This window comes from Coregonus lavaretus (genome assembly GCF_964263955.1).
Source record: "Coregonus lavaretus genome assembly, chromosome: 2".
NCBI classification, from domain to species: domain Eukaryota; kingdom Metazoa; phylum Chordata; class Actinopteri; order Salmoniformes; family Salmonidae; genus Coregonus; species Coregonus lavaretus.
Genome location: NC_139989.1, coordinates 61,396,287 through 61,414,793, shown reverse-complemented (window position 1 = coordinate 61,414,793; position 18,507 = coordinate 61,396,287). Strand labels below are relative to the sequence as shown.

At 44.7% G+C, this 18,507-nt stretch overlaps 1 protein-coding gene across 1 annotated transcript; it reads left to right on the top strand.

Annotated features, from left to right (window-relative positions):
• Positions 1-807: 807 nt before the first annotated feature.
• Positions 808-15,244, top strand: LOC311104879 (GTPase KRas). The gene is made up of 5 exons (XM_084146844.1): positions 808-1,081; positions 7,234-7,346; positions 11,878-12,056; positions 12,523-12,682; positions 13,400-15,244. Exons 2-5 carry the CDS (start codon positions 7,236-7,238, stop codon positions 13,511-13,513), a joined length of 564 nt encoding a protein of 187 aa, XP_084002970.1. The 5' UTR covers positions 808-1,081; positions 7,234-7,235; the 3' UTR covers positions 13,514-15,244.
• The last annotated feature ends 3,263 nt before the right edge of the window (positions 15,245-18,507 follow it).

Sequence of the window (18,507 nt, the reverse complement as noted above, 5' to 3'; positions counted from 1 at the left end):
GGATTGGCTACAGCCTAGGTTATGGCGCGGGGTGAGACTGGTAGGTGTGTGTGTGTGTGTGTGTGTGTGTGTGTGTGTGTATGTGCTTCCCTAAGTCCTTAGTGAGCTCTAACACAGTTTGATCCATCAATGTAAGGGTTCCACTACTGACCTTTACAGACCCAATCCTCTCTTTAACTAATGCGGTTCGTTACTTACAGCAAACCCAACAGAGATGAAGGTATTCCATTAAGTTTTATTCGCCAATATTCTCCTCATCCAATTTGTCAGTTTGAATATCGTTTTTTAAGGAAACCCATCAACCTTGTGCTTGAAATTTGTCAATAGCGTGCGATGAACAAAGTGACCTGACTGTGTGTCTGTTTTTCACAGACATCTAAATACTGTATATTTGGCCGGGAGCGGTTAGCCGTTTTTACAGTCTATGGGTTGGTTAGCCGCTAGTACAGTGATTCCATCTAGTGGCTAAATTCTCTCCGCACACTCCAACAACCCAAATATTCGAGGCAATCAGACTCGAGTGCGCGCTTTCCAGACGTCACCGCAGCAATGTCTTTGATTGGTGAATCAGGGTACAAAGGCGGAACTATCATGGCGTCACGAAGCACGCGAATTATTTTTTCGGACACGACCATTGCGCCTTTCCGTCGGTTCTTGATTGGTGAGTTTCTGATTTGAAGGCGGGTAATAACCGGAAGTACAACGCAAGAGCCATTCTGATTGGGTTACTCTACCCTCTGTCTACTTTACCACAATGGTATTCGCTGTTAAATCAATACGATTGATTGCGTTTGCCGTGAAAGCCCTGCCCCTTTTCAACCACAATGGAGTCTAGAGAGATTTACTCCCCTACTACTAATTCTTACCTTTAAATTAATTCGGGTTATATTCAGCCTATATTTCCCGTTCATTGCGAACAGTGATTTGACATATTTCTGGCTCAATTGCAGCTTCTAAAATACAATATTTTTTTCTTAGTTGACTTCAATCAGGAAGTTGTTTCAGGCTATGTAGCACTAATCTCATTTTGTCATTCAAACGCTGCATTTTTGTTTGGGGGAAAACGACCAACTAAATTAAGGTAAACGCTCTGATTTTGGAATTTTCCTCATGCAATAGGCCTACATTATTAACGGAGAAATGTAGTGATTGTATTCTGCCTAGTGTGCCATCTACCGCTGTCTGTTAGTTATGCTATGCTATCTAACGTTAGCTCCCATCAAATCTGGGTCAAATTAGAGCCAGCCTCTTTGCTAGTAGATACCGGCATGTTTTTGTAATGACCGCGAATAAAGATTGATAACATGCAATGATAAGACAATTTTCCGGGCCATAGGCTGTCTGTTAGTAGGCTATTCCAAATCACTGAAAAGGGCAGATTATGTGAATTTGCTGTTGGCTATACTGTCGATACCACAGGTTTCCTTGTGCCTTTGTCGTGTTACTCACCTTACTTTTATTTTTTATTGAACCTTTATTTAACTAGGCAAGTCAGTTAAGAACAAATTCTTATTTACAATGACTGCCTACCAAAAGGCCTGCGGGGACGGGGGCTGGGATTAAAAATATAGGACAAAACATACATCGCGACAACACTACATAAAGAGAGACCTAAAACGACAACGTAGCATGGCAGCAACACATGACAACACAGCATGGTAGCAACACCACATGACAACAACATGGTAGCAGCACAAAACATGGTACAAACATTATTGGACAAAGACAACCGCACAAGAACAGACACAAAACCAATTACACCCAATGCACAGGCCTGATAGGGAGGAACTCCAGTACTAGGGAATAGGTTTATTAAGCAGACTGGTTAAGAAAATACGCCATGAGTACACGAGTTAACATAGAACACAGTTTGCAAACATTATAAAATGTTTTCCTCATTATAAACAATAAAACAATGTGTCCCCCCTTGAGTAATTCATCCCCACCACACAATACAGGTTACATATACTGTCCCTCATAAAACAACCATGTTGTTGTCATGTGGTGTTGCTACCATGCTGTGTTGTCATGCAGCTTGCCTGAGAGGCAAAATGAGGGACGCATCCTGTAAACGATGTGCTTGCATGTTCTTTTTTTATTTTTTAAATTTTATTTAACCTTTATTTAACCAGGTAAGCCAGTTGAGAACAAGGTCTTATTTACAACTGCGACCTGGCCAAGATAAAGCAAAGCAGTGCGATTAAAAACAACAACAACAACACAGAGTTACATATGGGGTAAAACAAAACAAAGTCAAAAATACAACAGAAAATATATATACAGTGTGTGCAAATGTAGCAAGTTATGGAGGTAAGGCAATAAATAGGCTATAGTGCAAAATAATTACGATTAGTATTAACACTGGAATGATAGATGTGCAAGAGATGATGTGCAAATGAGCAAAATAAATAACAATATGGGGATGAGGTAGTTGGGTGGGCTAATTTCAGATGGGCTGTGTACAGGTGCAGTGATCGGTAAGGTGCTCTGACAACTGATGCTTAAAGTTAGTGAGGGAGATAAGTGTCTCCAGCTTCAGAGATTTTTGCAGTTCGTTCCAGTCATTGGCAGCAGAGAACTGGAAGGAATGGCAGCCAAAGGAAGTGTTGGCTTTGGGGAAGTGAGATATACCTGCTGGAGCGCATACTATGGGTGGGTGTTGCTATGGTGACCAATGAGCTAAGATAAGGCGGGGATTTGCCTAGCAGTGATTTATAGATGGCCTGGAGCCAGTGGGTTTGGCGACAAATATGTAGTGAGGACCAGCCAACAAGAGCATACAGGTCACAGTGGTGGGTAGTATATGGGGCTTTGGTGACAAAACGGATGGCACTGTGATAGATTACATCCAATTTGCTGAGTAGAGTGTTGGAGGCTATTTTGTAAATGACATCGCCGAAGTCAAGGATCGGTAGGATAGTCAGTTTTACGAGGGCATGTTTGGCAGCATGAGTGAAGGAGGCTTTGTTGCGAAATAGGAAGCCGATTCTAGATTTAACTTTGGATTGGAGATTCTTAATGTGAGTCTGGAAGGAGAGTTTACAGTCTAACCAGACACCTAGGTATTTGTAGTTGTCCACATACTCTAGGTCAGACCCGTCGAGAGTAGTGATTCTAGTCGGGTGGGCGGGTGCCAGCAGCGTTCGATTGAAGAGCATGCATTTAGTTTTACTAGTGTTTAAGAGCAGTTGGAGGCTACTGAAGGAGTGTTGTATGGCATTGAAGCTCGTTTGGAGGTTTGTTAACACAGTGTCCAATGAAGGGCCAGATGTATACAAAATGGTGTCGTCTGCGTAGAGGTGGATCTGAGAGTCACCAGCAGCAAGAGCGACATCATTGATATACACGGAGAAAAGAGTTGGCCCAAGAATTGAACCCTGTGGCACCCCCATAGAGACTGCCATAGGTCCAGACAACAGGCCCTCCGATTTGACACATTGAACTCTATCTGAGAAGTAGTTGGTGAACCAGGCGAGGCAGTCATTTGAGAAACCAAGGCTATTTAGTCTGCCAATAAGAATGCGGTGGTTGATAGAGTCGAAAGCCTTGGCCAGGTTGATGAAGACGGCTGCACAGTACTGTCTGTTATCGATCGCGGTTATAATATCGTTTAGGACCTTGAGCGTGGCTGAGGTGCACCCATGACCAGCTCGGAAACCGGATTGCATAGCGGAGAAGGTACGTTGGGATTCGAAATGGTCGGTGATCTGTTTGTTAACTTGGCTTTCAAAAACTTTCAAAAGGCAGGGCAGGATGGATATAGGTCTGTAACAGTTTGGATCTAGAGTGTCACCCCCTTTGAAGAGGGGGATGACCGCGGCAGCTTTCCAATCTCTGGCGATCTCAGCTACGAAAGAGAGGTTGAACAGGCTAGTAATAGGGGTTGCGACAATTTCGGCGGCTAGTTTTAGAAAGAAAGGGTCCAGATTGTCTAGCCCAGATGATTTGCAGGGGTCCAGATTTTGCAGCTCTTTCAGAACATCAGCTGTCTGAATTTGTGTGAAGGAGAAGCGGGGGGGGGGGGGGCATGGGCAAGTTGCAGCGGAGGATGCAGAGCTGGTGGCTGGGGTAGTGGTAGCCAGGTGGAAAGCATGACCAGCCGTAGCAAAATGCTTGTTGAAATTCTCGATTATTGTAGATTTATCGGTGGTGATAGTGTTTCCTAGCCTCAGTGCAGTGGGCAGCTGGGAGGAAGTGCTCTTATTCTCCATGGACTTTACAGTGTCCCAAAACTTTTTGCAGTTAGTGCTACAGGATGCAAATTTCTGTTTGAAAAAGTTAGCCTTTGCTTTCCTAACTGCTTGTGTATATTGGTTCCTAACTTCCCTGAAAAGTTGCATATCGCGGGGGCTATTTGATGCTAATGCAGTACGCCACAGGATGTTTTTGTGCTGGTCAAGGGCAGTCAAGTCTGAGGAGAACCAGGGTCTATATCTGTTCTTAGTTCTGTATTTTTTGAATGGGGCATGTTTATTTAAGATTGAGAGGAAATTACTTTTAAAGAACAACCGGGCATCCTCTACTGACGGAATGAGATCTATATCCATCCAGGATACCTGGGCCAGGTCAATTAGGAAGGCCTGCTCGCTAAAGTGTTTTAGGGAGCGTTTGACAGTGATGAGGGGTGGTCGTTTGACCGCGGACCCGTTACGGACGCAGGCAATAAGGCAGTGATCGCTGAGATCCTGGTTGAAGACAGCAGAGGTGTATTTAGAGGGTAAGTTAGCCAGGATGATATCTATGAGGGTACCCATGTTTACGGATTTAGGGTTGTACCTGGTAGGTTCGTTGATAATTTGTGTGAGATTGAGGGCATCTAGTTTGGATTGTAGGATGGCCGGGGTGTTAAGCATATCCCAGTTTAGGTCACCAAGCAGTACGAACTCTGAGGATAAATGGGGGGCAATCAATTCACATATGGTGTCCAGGGCACAGCTGGGGGCTGAGGGGGGTCTGTAGCAAGCGGCAACAGTGAGAGACTTATTTCTGGAAAGGTGAATTTTTAGAAGTAGAAGCTCAAACTGTTTGGGCACAGACCTGGATAGTATGATAGAGCTCTGCAAGCTATCTCTACAGTAGATTGCAACTCCACCCCCTTTGGCAGTTCTATCTAGATGGAAAATGTTGTAGTTGGGAATGGAAATTTCAGAATTTTGGTGGCCTTCCTAAGCCAGGATTCAGACACTGCTAGAACATCAGGGTTGGCGGAGTGTGCTAACGCAGTGAATAACTCAAACTTAGGAAGGAGGCTTCTGATATTAACGTGCAGAAAACCAAGGCTTTTACGGTTACAGAAGTCCACAAATGATAGCTCCTGGGGAGTAGGAGTGATACTGGGGGCTGCAGGGCCTGGGTTAGCCTCTACATCACCAGAGGAACAGAGGAAGACTAGAATAAGGATACGAATATGGTGCAGCAACCTGTCCCATTCCCACCCCATCCCTCCCTCATAGCGAAAATAAAAACTGTTGACGTAATTGTTCCGGAGATGTAAAAAAGTGGGATGCGATGAAATCCCCATCTCCAAATGTATTTTTTGTTTCATAAAAAAAATTGTTTCTTCAATCAAACTACTAAAAAACCTGCATTTAGAAAATGGTCGATAAAAATATACCCCTGAATTGTACAAGAAAAAGAGGTACAGGGAGCACTGATAAAATATGTGGTTTGAGAGATGTTATTCGGCCGCCTCCTCTTTCTGTTCAGGTTCTTCTTCTGGTGCCTCTTCCTCAGCTTTGGCTTCTCCATTCTCTGTGGTCCCTTCCTTCTCCTCAGGCTCGGCCTTCTTCACCTCCTCAGCCTTCTTGGGCTTAGGTGCTGCCTTCTCCTTCTTTGGCTTGGGCTCTGCCTTTGCAGTTGCGGGTTTATTTATAAGCTTACTGATGCTTTGTTTTCAATTGAAAGAGTATACAGAGCGTTTGCCTTTGGGGGTGCTCTTCAGTCAAAAGGGGTACAGAAATATTGTCTATAATTTACCTAATTGGACAGAAAGACCTCCTCACACCTGAGCAAAAATTATATTGTTTGCCTAAAATGTAGGACTCGTTTGGTTCAGAAATGAATGAATGTATCATATTGTTGTGAATTCAGGGGCTAACCCTGACCGGGACTCGAACCCAGGTCCAGAGACTGTCAAGCCAACACCTTAACCGTTATGCCAAGAGGTCAGAATCTCTTGGTGAGGTTTGGTTAAGGTCCCTACGTTACCCACTTCCTTTGGGTGAGTGTGTCCCCACGCTTCTCTATACCAAGTCCCTCACGTGTACACCCCTCTCCGATGGCCTCACAGGCGCCATCCCACATCCGACACCAATGTAGCGAATTTGAGGGGGTAGCCCAGACCAGGACTCAAACCTGGGTCCAGCGACTGTCACGCCCAACGCCTTAATCGTTACGCCAAGAGGTCCGAATCTCTGAGGTCGTTGGGTTAAGGTTGCTACAATGAACCATACAGTCAAGTAAAAATTTGACATGCGCGCACACGCACAACGAGACACAATGACACAGCAGAACTTCTTTACAAGGAATCAAACAACTAGTACTTAAATCAACCAATTAAATAATTTTAAAGGTTATGGATGCAACATTTTAAAGCTGCAATATGTAGCTTTTTGGGTGACTCAACAATGTATGTAGAAATGTGCGTTATAGATTTGTCATTCTCATTGAAAGCAAGTCTAAGTGATAGATATGTTCTTTGTAACCTATTTCTATGCTTCCCGTTCTTAAGTTGTGTTACTTACTTTCGGTTTTGTACACCAGCTTCAAACAGCTGAAAATACAATATTTTTGGTTATGGAAAAGAGATTTCACCGGGGTTTAGGTGGTACAATGATTCTCTAGACTATACATGCTTGGTTTGTCACAAAGTGAAATTAGGTGAGCTGTTTAGAATTTTTGCAACCAGGAAATGGCGGCGCGATTTCTGCATAGTGCATCTTTTTAAAGATAAAGACTAAAATTGCTAAAATTCTAATAGTTTGCGAAATTTCAGTTTGTAACAAAACGAGCATGTATAGTCTAGAGAATCATTGTACCATCTAATCCACTGTGAAATATATTTTCCATAACAAAAAAAGTGTATTTTCAGCTGTTTTGAAGTAGCTTACATAGACCATATCTATCACTTAGACTTGCTTTCAATGAGAATGACAAATCTATAACGCACATTTCTATGTGAAGCTTTAATGGAAACATACTGAAGTGTTTCTCTCGTTCTCCCTCTCTCTCTAGGCATGACTGAGTATAAGCTTGTTGTGGTGGGTGCTGGAGGTGTGGGGAAGAGTGCCTTAACTATCCAACTCATCCAGAATCACTTTGTGGATGAATATGACCCCACCATCGAGGTGAATTGCAGGTGTTTGTCTGTATGTGTGAATCTTAAAGGGCAACCTCATATATCCAGCCCCAAACCAGTGTCTATAAATGTGAAAAACGGCACGTTCCACTGAACAGCGCCGGAGAAGATGGCTGCCGTTTTACAGCCCTCTAACCAATTGTACTATTATGTGTGTTTTTCCGCGTTATTTGTCATTTATTTTGTACATAATGTTTCTGCCATCGTCTCTTATAACCAAAAAGAGCTTCTGGATATCAGGACAGCGATTACTCACCTCGTATTGGACGAAGATTTTTTCTTCAACGAGGCGGCCGCGAAGGATATCATACAGACACCCGACAAGGCCCAAATCCCCGTCATTCGCGTGAGGAAGAGACGGAGATATCGCGGACGAAGATCGGGGTGCCTTGTAAGGATCCGACGGCGAGCGAGTAAACTGCCTCTTCCATCAATCCTATTAGCCAACGTTCAATCTTTTGAAAATAAAGTGGACGATTTAAGATTACGGTTATCCTACCAACGGGACATTAAAAACTGTAATATCTTATGTTTCACGGAGTCGTGGCTGAACGACAACAATGATAACATTCAGCTAGCAGGCTATACGCTACATCGGCAGGACAGAACGGCCGACTCCGGTAAGACAAGGGGTGGCGGTCTGTGTATATTTGTAAACAACAGCTGGTGCACAAAATCAAATACTAAGGAAGTCTCGAGGTTTTGCTCGCCTGAGGTAGAGTATCTTATGATAAGCTGTAGACCACACTATTTACCAAGAGAGTTTTCATCTATATTTTTCATAGCTGTCTATTTACCACCACAAACCAATGCTGGCATTAAGATTGCACTGAATGAGTTGTACAAGGCCATTAATCAACAGGAAAACGCTCATCCAGATGCAGCGCTCCTAGTGGCCGGGGACTTCAATGCAGGGAAACTTAAATCCGTTCTACCTAATTTCTACCAGCATGTTAAATGTGCAACCAGAGGGAAAAAAACTCTAGACCACCTTTACTCCACACACAGAGACGCATACAAAGCTCTCCCTCGCCCTCCATTTGGCAAATCTGACCATAACTCTATCCTCCTGATTCCTGCTTATAAGCAAAAACTAAAGCAGGAAGCACCAGTGACTCGGTTAATAAAAAAGTGGTCAGATGACGCAGATGCTAAGCTACAGGACTGTTTTGCTAGCACAGACTGGAGCATGTTCAGAGATTCTTCAGACAGCATTGAGGAGTACACAACATAAGTCACTGGCTTCATCAATAAGTGCATCGATGATGTCGTCCCCACAGTGACCGTACGTACATACCCCAACCAGAAGCCATGGATTACAGGAAACATCCGCACTGAGCTAAAGGGTAGAGCTGCTGCTTTCAAGGAACGGGACTCTAACCCGGACGCTTATAAGAAATCCCGCTATGACCTCCGACGAACCATCAAACAGGCAAAGAGTCAATACAGGTCTAAGATTGAATCATACTACACTGGCTCTGACGCTCGTCGGATGTGGCAGGGCTTGAAAACTATTACAGACTACAAAGGGAAGCACAGCCGCGAGCTGCCCAGTGACACAAGCCTACCAGACGAGCTAAACCACTTCTATGCTCGCTTCGAGGCAAGCAACACTGAAGCATGCATGAGAGCACCAGCTGTTCCAGATGACTATGTGATCACGCTCTCCGTAACCGATGTGAGTAAGACTTTTAAGCAGGTCAACATTCACAAGGCCGCAGGGCCAGACGGATTACCAGGACGTGTACTCCGAGCATGTGCTGACCAACTGGCAAGTGTCTTCACTGACATTTTCAACATGTCCCTGACTGAGTCTGTAATACCAACATGTTTCAAGCAGACCACCATAGTCCCCGTGCCCAAGGACTCTAAGATAACCTGCCTAAATGACTACCGACCCGTAGCACTGACGTCTGTAGCCATGAAGTGCTTTGAAAGGCTGGTCTTGGCTCACATCAACAGCATTATCCCAGAAACCCTAGACCCACTCCAATTTGCATACCGCCCCAACAGATCCACAGATGATGCAATCTCTATCGCACTCCACACTGCCCTTTCCCACCTGGACAAGAGGAACACCTACGTGAGAATGCTATTCATTGACTACAGCTCAGCATTCAACACCATAGTGCCCTCTAAGCTCATCACTAAGCTAAGGATCCTGGGACTAAACACCTCCCTCTGCAACTGGATCCTGGACTTCCTGACGGGCCGCCCCCAGGTGGTAAGGGTAGGTAACAACACATCTGCCACACTGATCCTCAACACGGGGGCCCCTCGGGGGTGCGTGCTCAGTCCCCTCCTGTACTCTCTGTTCACCCATGACTGCATGGCCAGGCACGACTCCAACACCATCATTAAGTTTGCCGACGACACAACAGTGGTAGGCCTGATCACCGACAACGATGAGACAGCCTATAGGGAGGAGGTCAGAGATCTGGCCGTGTGGTGCCAGGACAACAACCTCTCCCTCAACGTGACCAAGACAAAGGAGATGATTGTGGACTACAGGAAAAAAAAATAGGACTGAGCACGCCCCCATTCTCATCGACGGGGCTGTAGTGGAACAGGTTGAGAGCTTCAAGTTCCTTGGTGTCCACATCACCAACGAACTATCATGGTCCAAACACACCAAGACAGTCGTGAAGAGGGCACGACAAAGCCTATTCCCCCTCAGGAGACTAAAAAGATTTGGCATGGGTCCTCAGATCCTCAAAAAATTCTACAGCTGCACCATCGAGAGCATCCTGACTGGTTGCATCACCGCCTGGTATGGCAACTGCTTGGCCTCCGACCGCAAGGCACTACAGAGGGTAGTGCGTACGGCCCAGTACATCACTGGGGCAAAGCTTCCTGCCATCCAGGACCTCTATACCAGGCGGTGTCAGAGGAAGGCCCTCAAAATTGTCAAAGACTCCAGCCACCCTAGTCATAGACTGTTCTCTCTGCTACCGCACGGCAAGCGGTACCGGAGTGCCAAGTCTAGGTCCAAAAGACTTCTCAACAGCTTCTACCCCCAAGCCATAAGACTCCTGAACAGCTAATCATGGCTACCCGGACTATTTGCACTGCCCCCCCACCCCAGTAGCTGCTGCTACTCTGTTAAGTATTTATGCATAGTCACTTTAACTCTACCCACATGTACATATTACCTCAACTAGCCGGTGCCCCCGCACATTGACTCTGCAACGGTACCCCCCTGTATATATAGCCTCCCTACTGTCACTTTATTTTACTTCTGCTCTTTTTTTTCTCAACACTTTTTTTGTTGTTGTTTTATTCTTACTTTTTTTGTTTAAAATAAATGCACTGTTGGTTAAGGGCTGTAAGTAAGCATTTCACTGTAATGTCTGCACCTGTTGTATTCGGCGCATGTGACCAATAAAATTTGATTTGATTTGAACTGTAGTTAAAAGGGATAAGAAGGGTTCCTAAAAAAGGATGGTATTTTCTTGCTCATCAACGCAAATCTTTGTTTGAAAATCAATATATTTTTTAAACTTTTGATGTGATTGGGTCTTATCTTTCTTTTTTTTTGTAGAAATGCGCCGTTTTCCACATAAGTAGGCACTGGTTTGGGGCTGGAGATAATGAATATGAGGTTAACAAGTTGTGAAGTTGCCCTTTAATAGTAAGCTAATTCGATTGAAATCGCCTGCTTCAAATGTAGCAACCCACTATATGCAACTTGCATATAGAGTCTATGTAGATTCTATTCTATAAGTATCTATCCACAATCTCCTGAAGGTAAAATATTTACATTAGGATAATTGTTGCCTCTAGCAAAATGGTTCCAATAATTTACAGAGTGGATCCATAAGCTATGAGGGTGGCAAAGGGGGAGTGATGATTACTTTCCAAGCATATTGTTATGATCATGCTTTCCAATCCATTCAGAGTCACACCAGTACCTATGGGTCAATGGTAGGAGTCTATTTGAAATTAGCACCTGTTGCCTTTGTGACTGACAAGTCCCCCGACCAGGGTCATGTTCATTAGGGCAGCGGTTCCCAACTCCAGTCTTCGAGTACCCCCTACAGTACACATTTTTATTGTAGCCCCAGACAAGCACACCTGATTCAACTTGTCAACTAATCATCAGGCCCTCAATGAGTTGAATCAGGTATGTTTGTCCGGGGCTACAACAAAAATGTGTGCTGTTGGGTGTACTCGACGACCAGAGTTGGGAACCACTGCATTAGGGCATGCAACAGAAAACAAAGACAGTTTTGCAATGGAAAACAAAAATAAACGTTTTCTCATTGGACAAGTCCAGGTAGTCCCTCCCTGTTTCAGCCCGTTTCCTTCCGTTTGGTGCCTAATGAACACACCCCCATTTTAGGACTTGTACTAGGTTGAAGATACCCAGGTTAGGACAAGCTTTTGAAAATAAACAGACTGATGGGACCAGCGTTGCGTAATAGCATCGCTGCTCCCATTGTTTCGAATTCTTCCTCATTTATGCAAAGAGTTATGGGATATTAGAATCCTGGTGTTAAGCTTTGTTACGTTCAACCTAGGACTCGTACAGGAAGCAGGTGGTGATTGACGGAGAGACGTGTCTGCTGGACATCCTGGACACAGCAGGTCAGGAGGAGTACAGTGCCATGAGGGACCAGTACATGAGGACAGGGGAGGGCTTCCTTTGTGTGTTCGCCATCAACAACATCAAGTCCTTTGAGGACGTTCACCTGTACAGGTACTGACTGTCTGTCACAGTGACTGCTGTCCTACACATGAAGTGTGTTCATTAGTCACAGACCGTAGTGAAACGTTTGGCCTGTTTGCGAAACGTTTTGCAATGGAAACCGTTTACTTTAGGAAGCAAACAGAACAAAACGAGGAGGGACCTACTTGAATTTGTCCAATAGAAACTCTAGTTTTCGTTGCAAAGCGGTTTCCGTTTGGAGTAAACTATTTCTGATCATTTGAACCATGTCGGTTCCCGTCCGGCCGGGCGTACATGGAAGAACTGTGTTGTCACCTAATTTACAAAGGAGACGAGGCTTTGGAATTGAAAGTAGATTTAGATTTTTATTTCATGTCCATTTGTTTGACACATGACTCTCTCTCTGTCCTATTCTTCCTTTCCACTTCTCCCTCCTTTTTTCTCCACCTCCTCCCCTCTCCCTCTCCTCCTCCCCCTCTCCTCCTCCCCTCCACAGAGAACAGATCAACAGAGTGAAGGACAGTGACAGTGTGCCTATGGTGCTGGTGGGGAACAAGAGTGACCTGGGGAGTCGCAGCGTGGAGAGCAGGCAGGCCCAGGAGCTGGCCCGCGGCTACGGTGTGCCTTTCGTGGAGACCTCCGCCAAAACCAGACAGGTGGGTTTTACAGCCAGGGGAACTACACAGGGGTGTAGTAGGAATGTACCAGATACACTGGAAGCATAACCTTTGAGCAGCACTTGATCCACTTTATCAAGTGTTCACAGGTGGGAATCTTGAAAATGGAACCAGAGTGTAAATGTACACTGAGCAGCGCTAGCCTCTCTTTCTCTCTTACTTCTCTCACTCTGCAGAAATGATAGGTCCATGTAGCAGGTCTGTTGGGCCTCAAACTGGACAATGGAGGGAGAAGGAGATGCTAGACCATTGAGATGGCCCCCTGTGTTGTCCTGACAGACTCCTATAGTCCCCTGTGTTGTCCTGACAGACTCCTATAGTCCCCTGTGTTGTCCTGACAGACTCCTATAGTCCCCTGTGTTGTCATGACAGACTCCTATAGCCCCCTGTGTTGTCCTGACAGACTCCTATGTCTTAACGGCTAATGTGTGTTTTGTGTAAATGATTTGAATAAACTCTTCAACTGACTCACCAAAGGTATTGGGTAACATAACACATTTGTACACTGCAGTCATGACAGTATCTATGAGGGCACAAATGGGATAACTTTTGTTATTGGATTCATTCAGGTAGTAGCACTGTCCTATTCTACTCTGAACATTTGCTCTGTTTTTGAGTACTGAAGGCGACCCAGCTGCATTCAATCACTCTACATGTGAGTGTAAACTTTCTCCATTCTTTCATTCTGTCTTCCAGGGAGTGGAGGAGGCGTTCTACTCTCTAGTCAGGGAGATCAGGAGGTATAAGGAAACCAACCGCAGCAACAAGAAGAGCAAGAAAAGCACTCAGAGACGTTGCACCATTCTATAACACCACACACACTGCACATAGCCCTATAACCCCTTCACACACTGCAGTTCCTTTACGACGTGGGAGACGTCACCTCTCGTATTGACAGTGGATCCGGAATGGTGAACGCATCAAGTTCCACTTTCTGTCATTAGTGTCGTCACCGTAGTAACGGAAACTTCACTTCCTGTTGGTTGTCATTGGCTGCTCCATTAGTATTGTGACTTCAGTTTATCCACGTTGTTTTTTGACAGTTGTAACAAGAAACTAGATGTTGTAGCGTTGAGGGGATTTATAGACTGGGTTTAAAGCCGCCATATTTGGGATGTCTTTGGTTGGTTTAAATATGAACGTCACTTTACTGCCCCTAGTGGTAAACATCTCTTAGGGAAGTAATTCATTCATTAATTGATTAATTAATGGCCCAAGTCACATAGCTATACATTCCAAATGATCATCTTGTTTATTTTTTCACCATGGGGGGAAAAAAGCCATTTTGGTCTTTGCCAACATGTTCTGCATTGTAAGAAGCCAGTGTAGGCTAGCTATTCTTGCATTCCAAGGTAGTTTTCTCTTCAATATTTACACACAGAAGTGGCTATCTCTGTTACTGTCTGTTAAACGCCTCAGCAGTGTTGTAATAGAGAAGGTATTTTGGTTCTCACTAGCCTCACCAATCTCTCATTTTCTGTATATATATATTTTTTTATCCAATCACTGAGAGTCGAAGGCCACCGCTCTCTGTGTCATTAGGCAGCGTTTACACAGGCAGCCCAATTCTGATCGTTTGCCCAATTATTGGCTGAAAGAACTGATCTGATTGGTCAAAATACCAGTTAGTGGGAAAATATCAGAATTAGGCTGCCTGTGGAAACACAGCCTTATACTGTTGCCATTTCTATAGGATCATGTCCAATTATTTAGGCTAGCTGTTAATTTCAGTGTCCTACTAGCTTGAGTTCCGTTTATACGGTAAAGTTGTGTACATGTTTATTGTGAATTCTGATCGCCAGACTCCATTTTGATGTCCGTCGTGTGGTATTATTTCAGATACAGATTCTGGCTGTGTTCCAATGTCCATGCTAGCATACTCCTTAGTGCATGCCCAATCGCTTCATGCTAAGTGGCATCATGATTTAGTGGTCAAGAATTTGAGCTGAAGGATCCCAAAACTCAATTGGCCTTTGCAAATGAGTAATGTGTAATTTGGGGAATATCTCTAGCTTTTTACATTCTTAATAGCTGAAGATGGGGACTTTTTTGCAAGAGGTTGAAATAGAACGCGTCAGAAAAAATTTGATGATTCTCTTATGTAGAGCTCGAAACAGCGTTCATTCTATACGTATTTCAATCTGCAACGTTTTAAATATTTCAGTCCACAGATATCTGAAGTGTTAGACAAGGGAATCGGGGGACAAAAACAGGTATTTAAACACACTGAAAGGTGTCAGACCAACACTTTGAGTGAAAACATGCTGTTTTATTGGTTGGAAGTATTCTAAATGTGGTAATTGGACACTTTCAAGTCTCATCCCAAATGACTGATGTAATATGTGAGCTGAGAGGTGAACCCACAATGACCCTGGTGTTGCCAGCAGGATGAGCTAACTCAACCTCTAGGAAGAATCCCCCTAATGTTTCAGTGGTTACTGAGTGTAACCTATACAGTGGGGGAAAAAAGTATTTAGTCAGCCACCAATTGTGCAAGTTCTCCCACTTAAAAAGATGAGAGGCCTGTAATTTTCATCATAGGTACACGTCAACTATGACAGACAAAATGAGAGAAAAAATCCAGAAAATCACATTGTAGGATTTTTTATGAATTTATTTGCAAATTATGGTGGAAAATAAGTATTTGGTCAATAACAAAAGTTTCTCAATACTTTGTTATATACCCTTTGTTGGCAATGACACAGGTCAAACGTTTTCTGTAAGTCTTCACAAGGTTTTCACACACTGTTGCTGGTATTTTGGCCCATTCCTCCATGCAGATCTCCTCTAGAGCAGTGATGTTTTGGGGCTGATGCTGGGCAACACGGACTTTCAACTCCCTCCAAAGATTTTCTATGGGGTTGAGATCTGGAGACTGGCTAGGCCACTCCAGGACCTTGAAATGCTTCTTACGAAGCCACTCCTTCGTTGCCCGGGCGGTGTGTTTGGGATCATTGTCATGCTGAAAGACCCAGCCACGTTTCATCTTCAATGCCCTTGCTGATGGAAGGAGGTTTTCACTCAAAATCTCACGATACATGGCCCCATTCATTCTTTCCTTTACACGGATCAGTCGTCCTGGTCCCTTTGCAGAAAAACAGCCCCAATGCATGATGTTTCCACCCCCATGCTTCACAGTAGGTATGGTGTTCTTTGGATGCAACTCAGCATTCTTTGTCCTCCAAACACAACGAGTTGAGTTTTTACCAAAAAGTTATATTTTGGTTTCATCTGACCATATGACATTCTCCCAATCCTCTTCTGGATCATCCAAATGCACTCTAGCAAACTTGTAGTCCTCTGTAGCTCAGCTGGTAGAGCACGGCGCTTGTAACGCCAAGGTAGTGGGTTCGATCCCCGGGACTACCCATACACAAAAAAATTGATGCACGCATGACTGTAAGTCGCTTTGGATAAAAGCGTCTGCTAAATGGCATATTATTATTATTATTCAGACGGGCCTGGACATGTACTGGCTTAAGCAGGGGGACACGTCTGGCACTGCAGGATTTGAGTCCCTGGTGGCGTAGTGTGTTACTGATGGTAGGCTTTGTTACTTTGGTCCCAGCTCTCTGCAGGTCATTCACTAGGTCCCCCCGTGTGGTTCTGGGATTTTTGCTCACCGTTCTTGTGATCATTTTGACCCCACGGGGTGAGATCTTGCGTGGAGCCCCAGATCGAGGGAGATTATCAGTGGTCTTGTATGTCTTCCATTTCCTAATAATTGCTCCCACAGTTGATTTCTTCAAACCAAGCTGCTTACCTATTGCAGATTCAGTCTTCCCAGCCTGGTGCAGGTCTACAATTTTGTTTCTGGTGTCCTTTGACAGCTCTTTGGTCTTGGCCATAGTGGAGTTTGGAGTGTGACTGTTTGAGGTTGTGGACAGGTGTCTTTTATACTGATAACAAGTTCAAACAGGTGCCATTAATACAGGTAACGAGTGGAGGACAGAGGAGCCTCTTAAAGAAGAAGTTACAGGTCTGTGAGAGCCAGAAATCTTGCTTGTTTGTAGGTGACCAAATACTTATTTTCCACCATAATTTGCAAATAAATTCATTAAAAATCCTACAATGTGATTTTCTGGATTTTTTTCTCCTCAATTTGTCTGTCATAGTTGACGTGTACCTATGATGAAAATTACAGGCCTCTCTCATCTTTTTAAGTGGGAGAACTTGCACAATTGGTGGCTGACTAAATACCTTTTTTCCCCACTGTAGGTGTCTATGGTGGCCGTGGTTACTGTGTGTAACCTATAGGTGTCTATGGTAGTGTTACATTGCCCAGGCCGCTGCAGCAATACCAACGCTCTAATAGTGTTACTCAACTCTCCGGGAGTGTAGTCCTGCATCCCCTCACCCCCCCTGTTGCACATTTTTGTTATAGCCCAGCACTAACACACTTGATGCAACTGCTCAAGAGCTTGTTGATAGTTGCAGCAGGTGTGCTACTGTGGTGCTGGACTAAAGTAAACAATTGTGCAACCCTTAGGGCCCTCAAACTCAACTCTGGACCTCGAAGCCAGTTCTACTGCAATTTTTTATTGTTGCCCTCTAATCAGGGACTGATTTAGACCTGGGACACCAGGTGGCTGCAACTAATTCAGGTAGAACAGAAAACCAGCAGGCTCTGGACCTCGTAGGGTAAGAGTTGAATACCCCTGCCCTAGGGGGACCCATGACAGGAGTTAAGCAACACTGCTAGAATACGTTCCACTTTTAGAGACCATACTGCCAGTGTACTGAGTTGTACTACCCCTTCATACCCCTGGTCCAGTCACTTTAAGGTTGTTTCATTAATAAAGTGGCTTTTGGCAATTCTGGCTTGTGTGTCTTTTGTTATTGGTGGAAACGAGTTGAATAGAAAGACACTGATAGGCCATCCTTTGTGTCAATCAGTAAGCAGGGTCAGGTTGAGGGAGACCGCCCTCTAGTGGCAGAATGGCTCTGTTTCTCTAGACCAGAGTGTGTGAGCGGAGTTAGGAGCGTGCACAATTTGACTGGAGCGTGGAGCGAGATTCCCAAAAGCTGGAGCGTCGGCCTTCTTGCCCTTTGCAATTTCGCTCCAGTAGTGCTCACTTCACCAGCTCAGGGCATGCCCGGCCCAGCATGCATTTGTAGTCTACTTGTGTGCTGCTATAGCCCCTAGCTTTAGCTACTGTCATGAAGGTCAGTAATATTTTCATAAAGAAACTGATAAAACACACAGGTCCAAAATCAAGGTGATTTACAAAGATGAGGACCAAGAGAGGGAGTGTGGTGATGTATTGTCCACAACTAAATAATAATTGTGGAATCTGAAAAGACACTTGTCTTTAGCCCCCCGGCACATAGACTATTGCAGCATAGATACTGGAGGCTGAGACAGGGTTGGTCGGGAGACACAGGATATAACTCCACCCACTTTGCCAAAGCACAGCCCCCACACCACCAGAGGGATCGCAACATACCACCAACCTACTACCCTGAGACAAGGCTGAGTATAGCCCACAAAGATCTCCTCCACTGCACGAGCCCGAGGGAGCGACAAACCGGACAGGAAGATCACGTCAGTGACTCAACCCACTCAAGTGATGCACCCCTCCTAGGGACGGCATGGAAAGCACCAGTAAGACAGTGACTCATCCCCCGTAATAGGGTCAGAGGCAGAGAATCCCAATGGAGAGACAGGAACCGGCCAGGCAGAGACAGCAAGGGCGGTTTGTCGCTCCAGTGCATTTCCGTTCACCTACGCACCCCTGGGCCACACTACACTCAATCATAGGACCTACTGAAGAGATGAGTCTTCAGTAAAGACTTAAAGGTCG

Bases quoted from the DNA above. Each gene is read 5' to 3' on its own strand.
- LOC311104879 (XM_084146844.1), top strand. From the start codon at position 7,236: ATGACTGAGTATAAGCTTGTTGTGGTGGGTGCTGGAGGTGTGGGGAAG. The intron at 7,347-11,877 runs GTGAATTGCAGG...CGTTCAACCTAG, and splicing joins AATATGACCCCACCATCGAG to GACTCGTACAGGAAGCAGGT. The intron at 12,683-13,399 runs GTGGGTTTTACA...TCTGTCTTCCAG, and splicing joins CCTCCGCCAAAACCAGACAG to GGAGTGGAGGAGGCGTTCTA.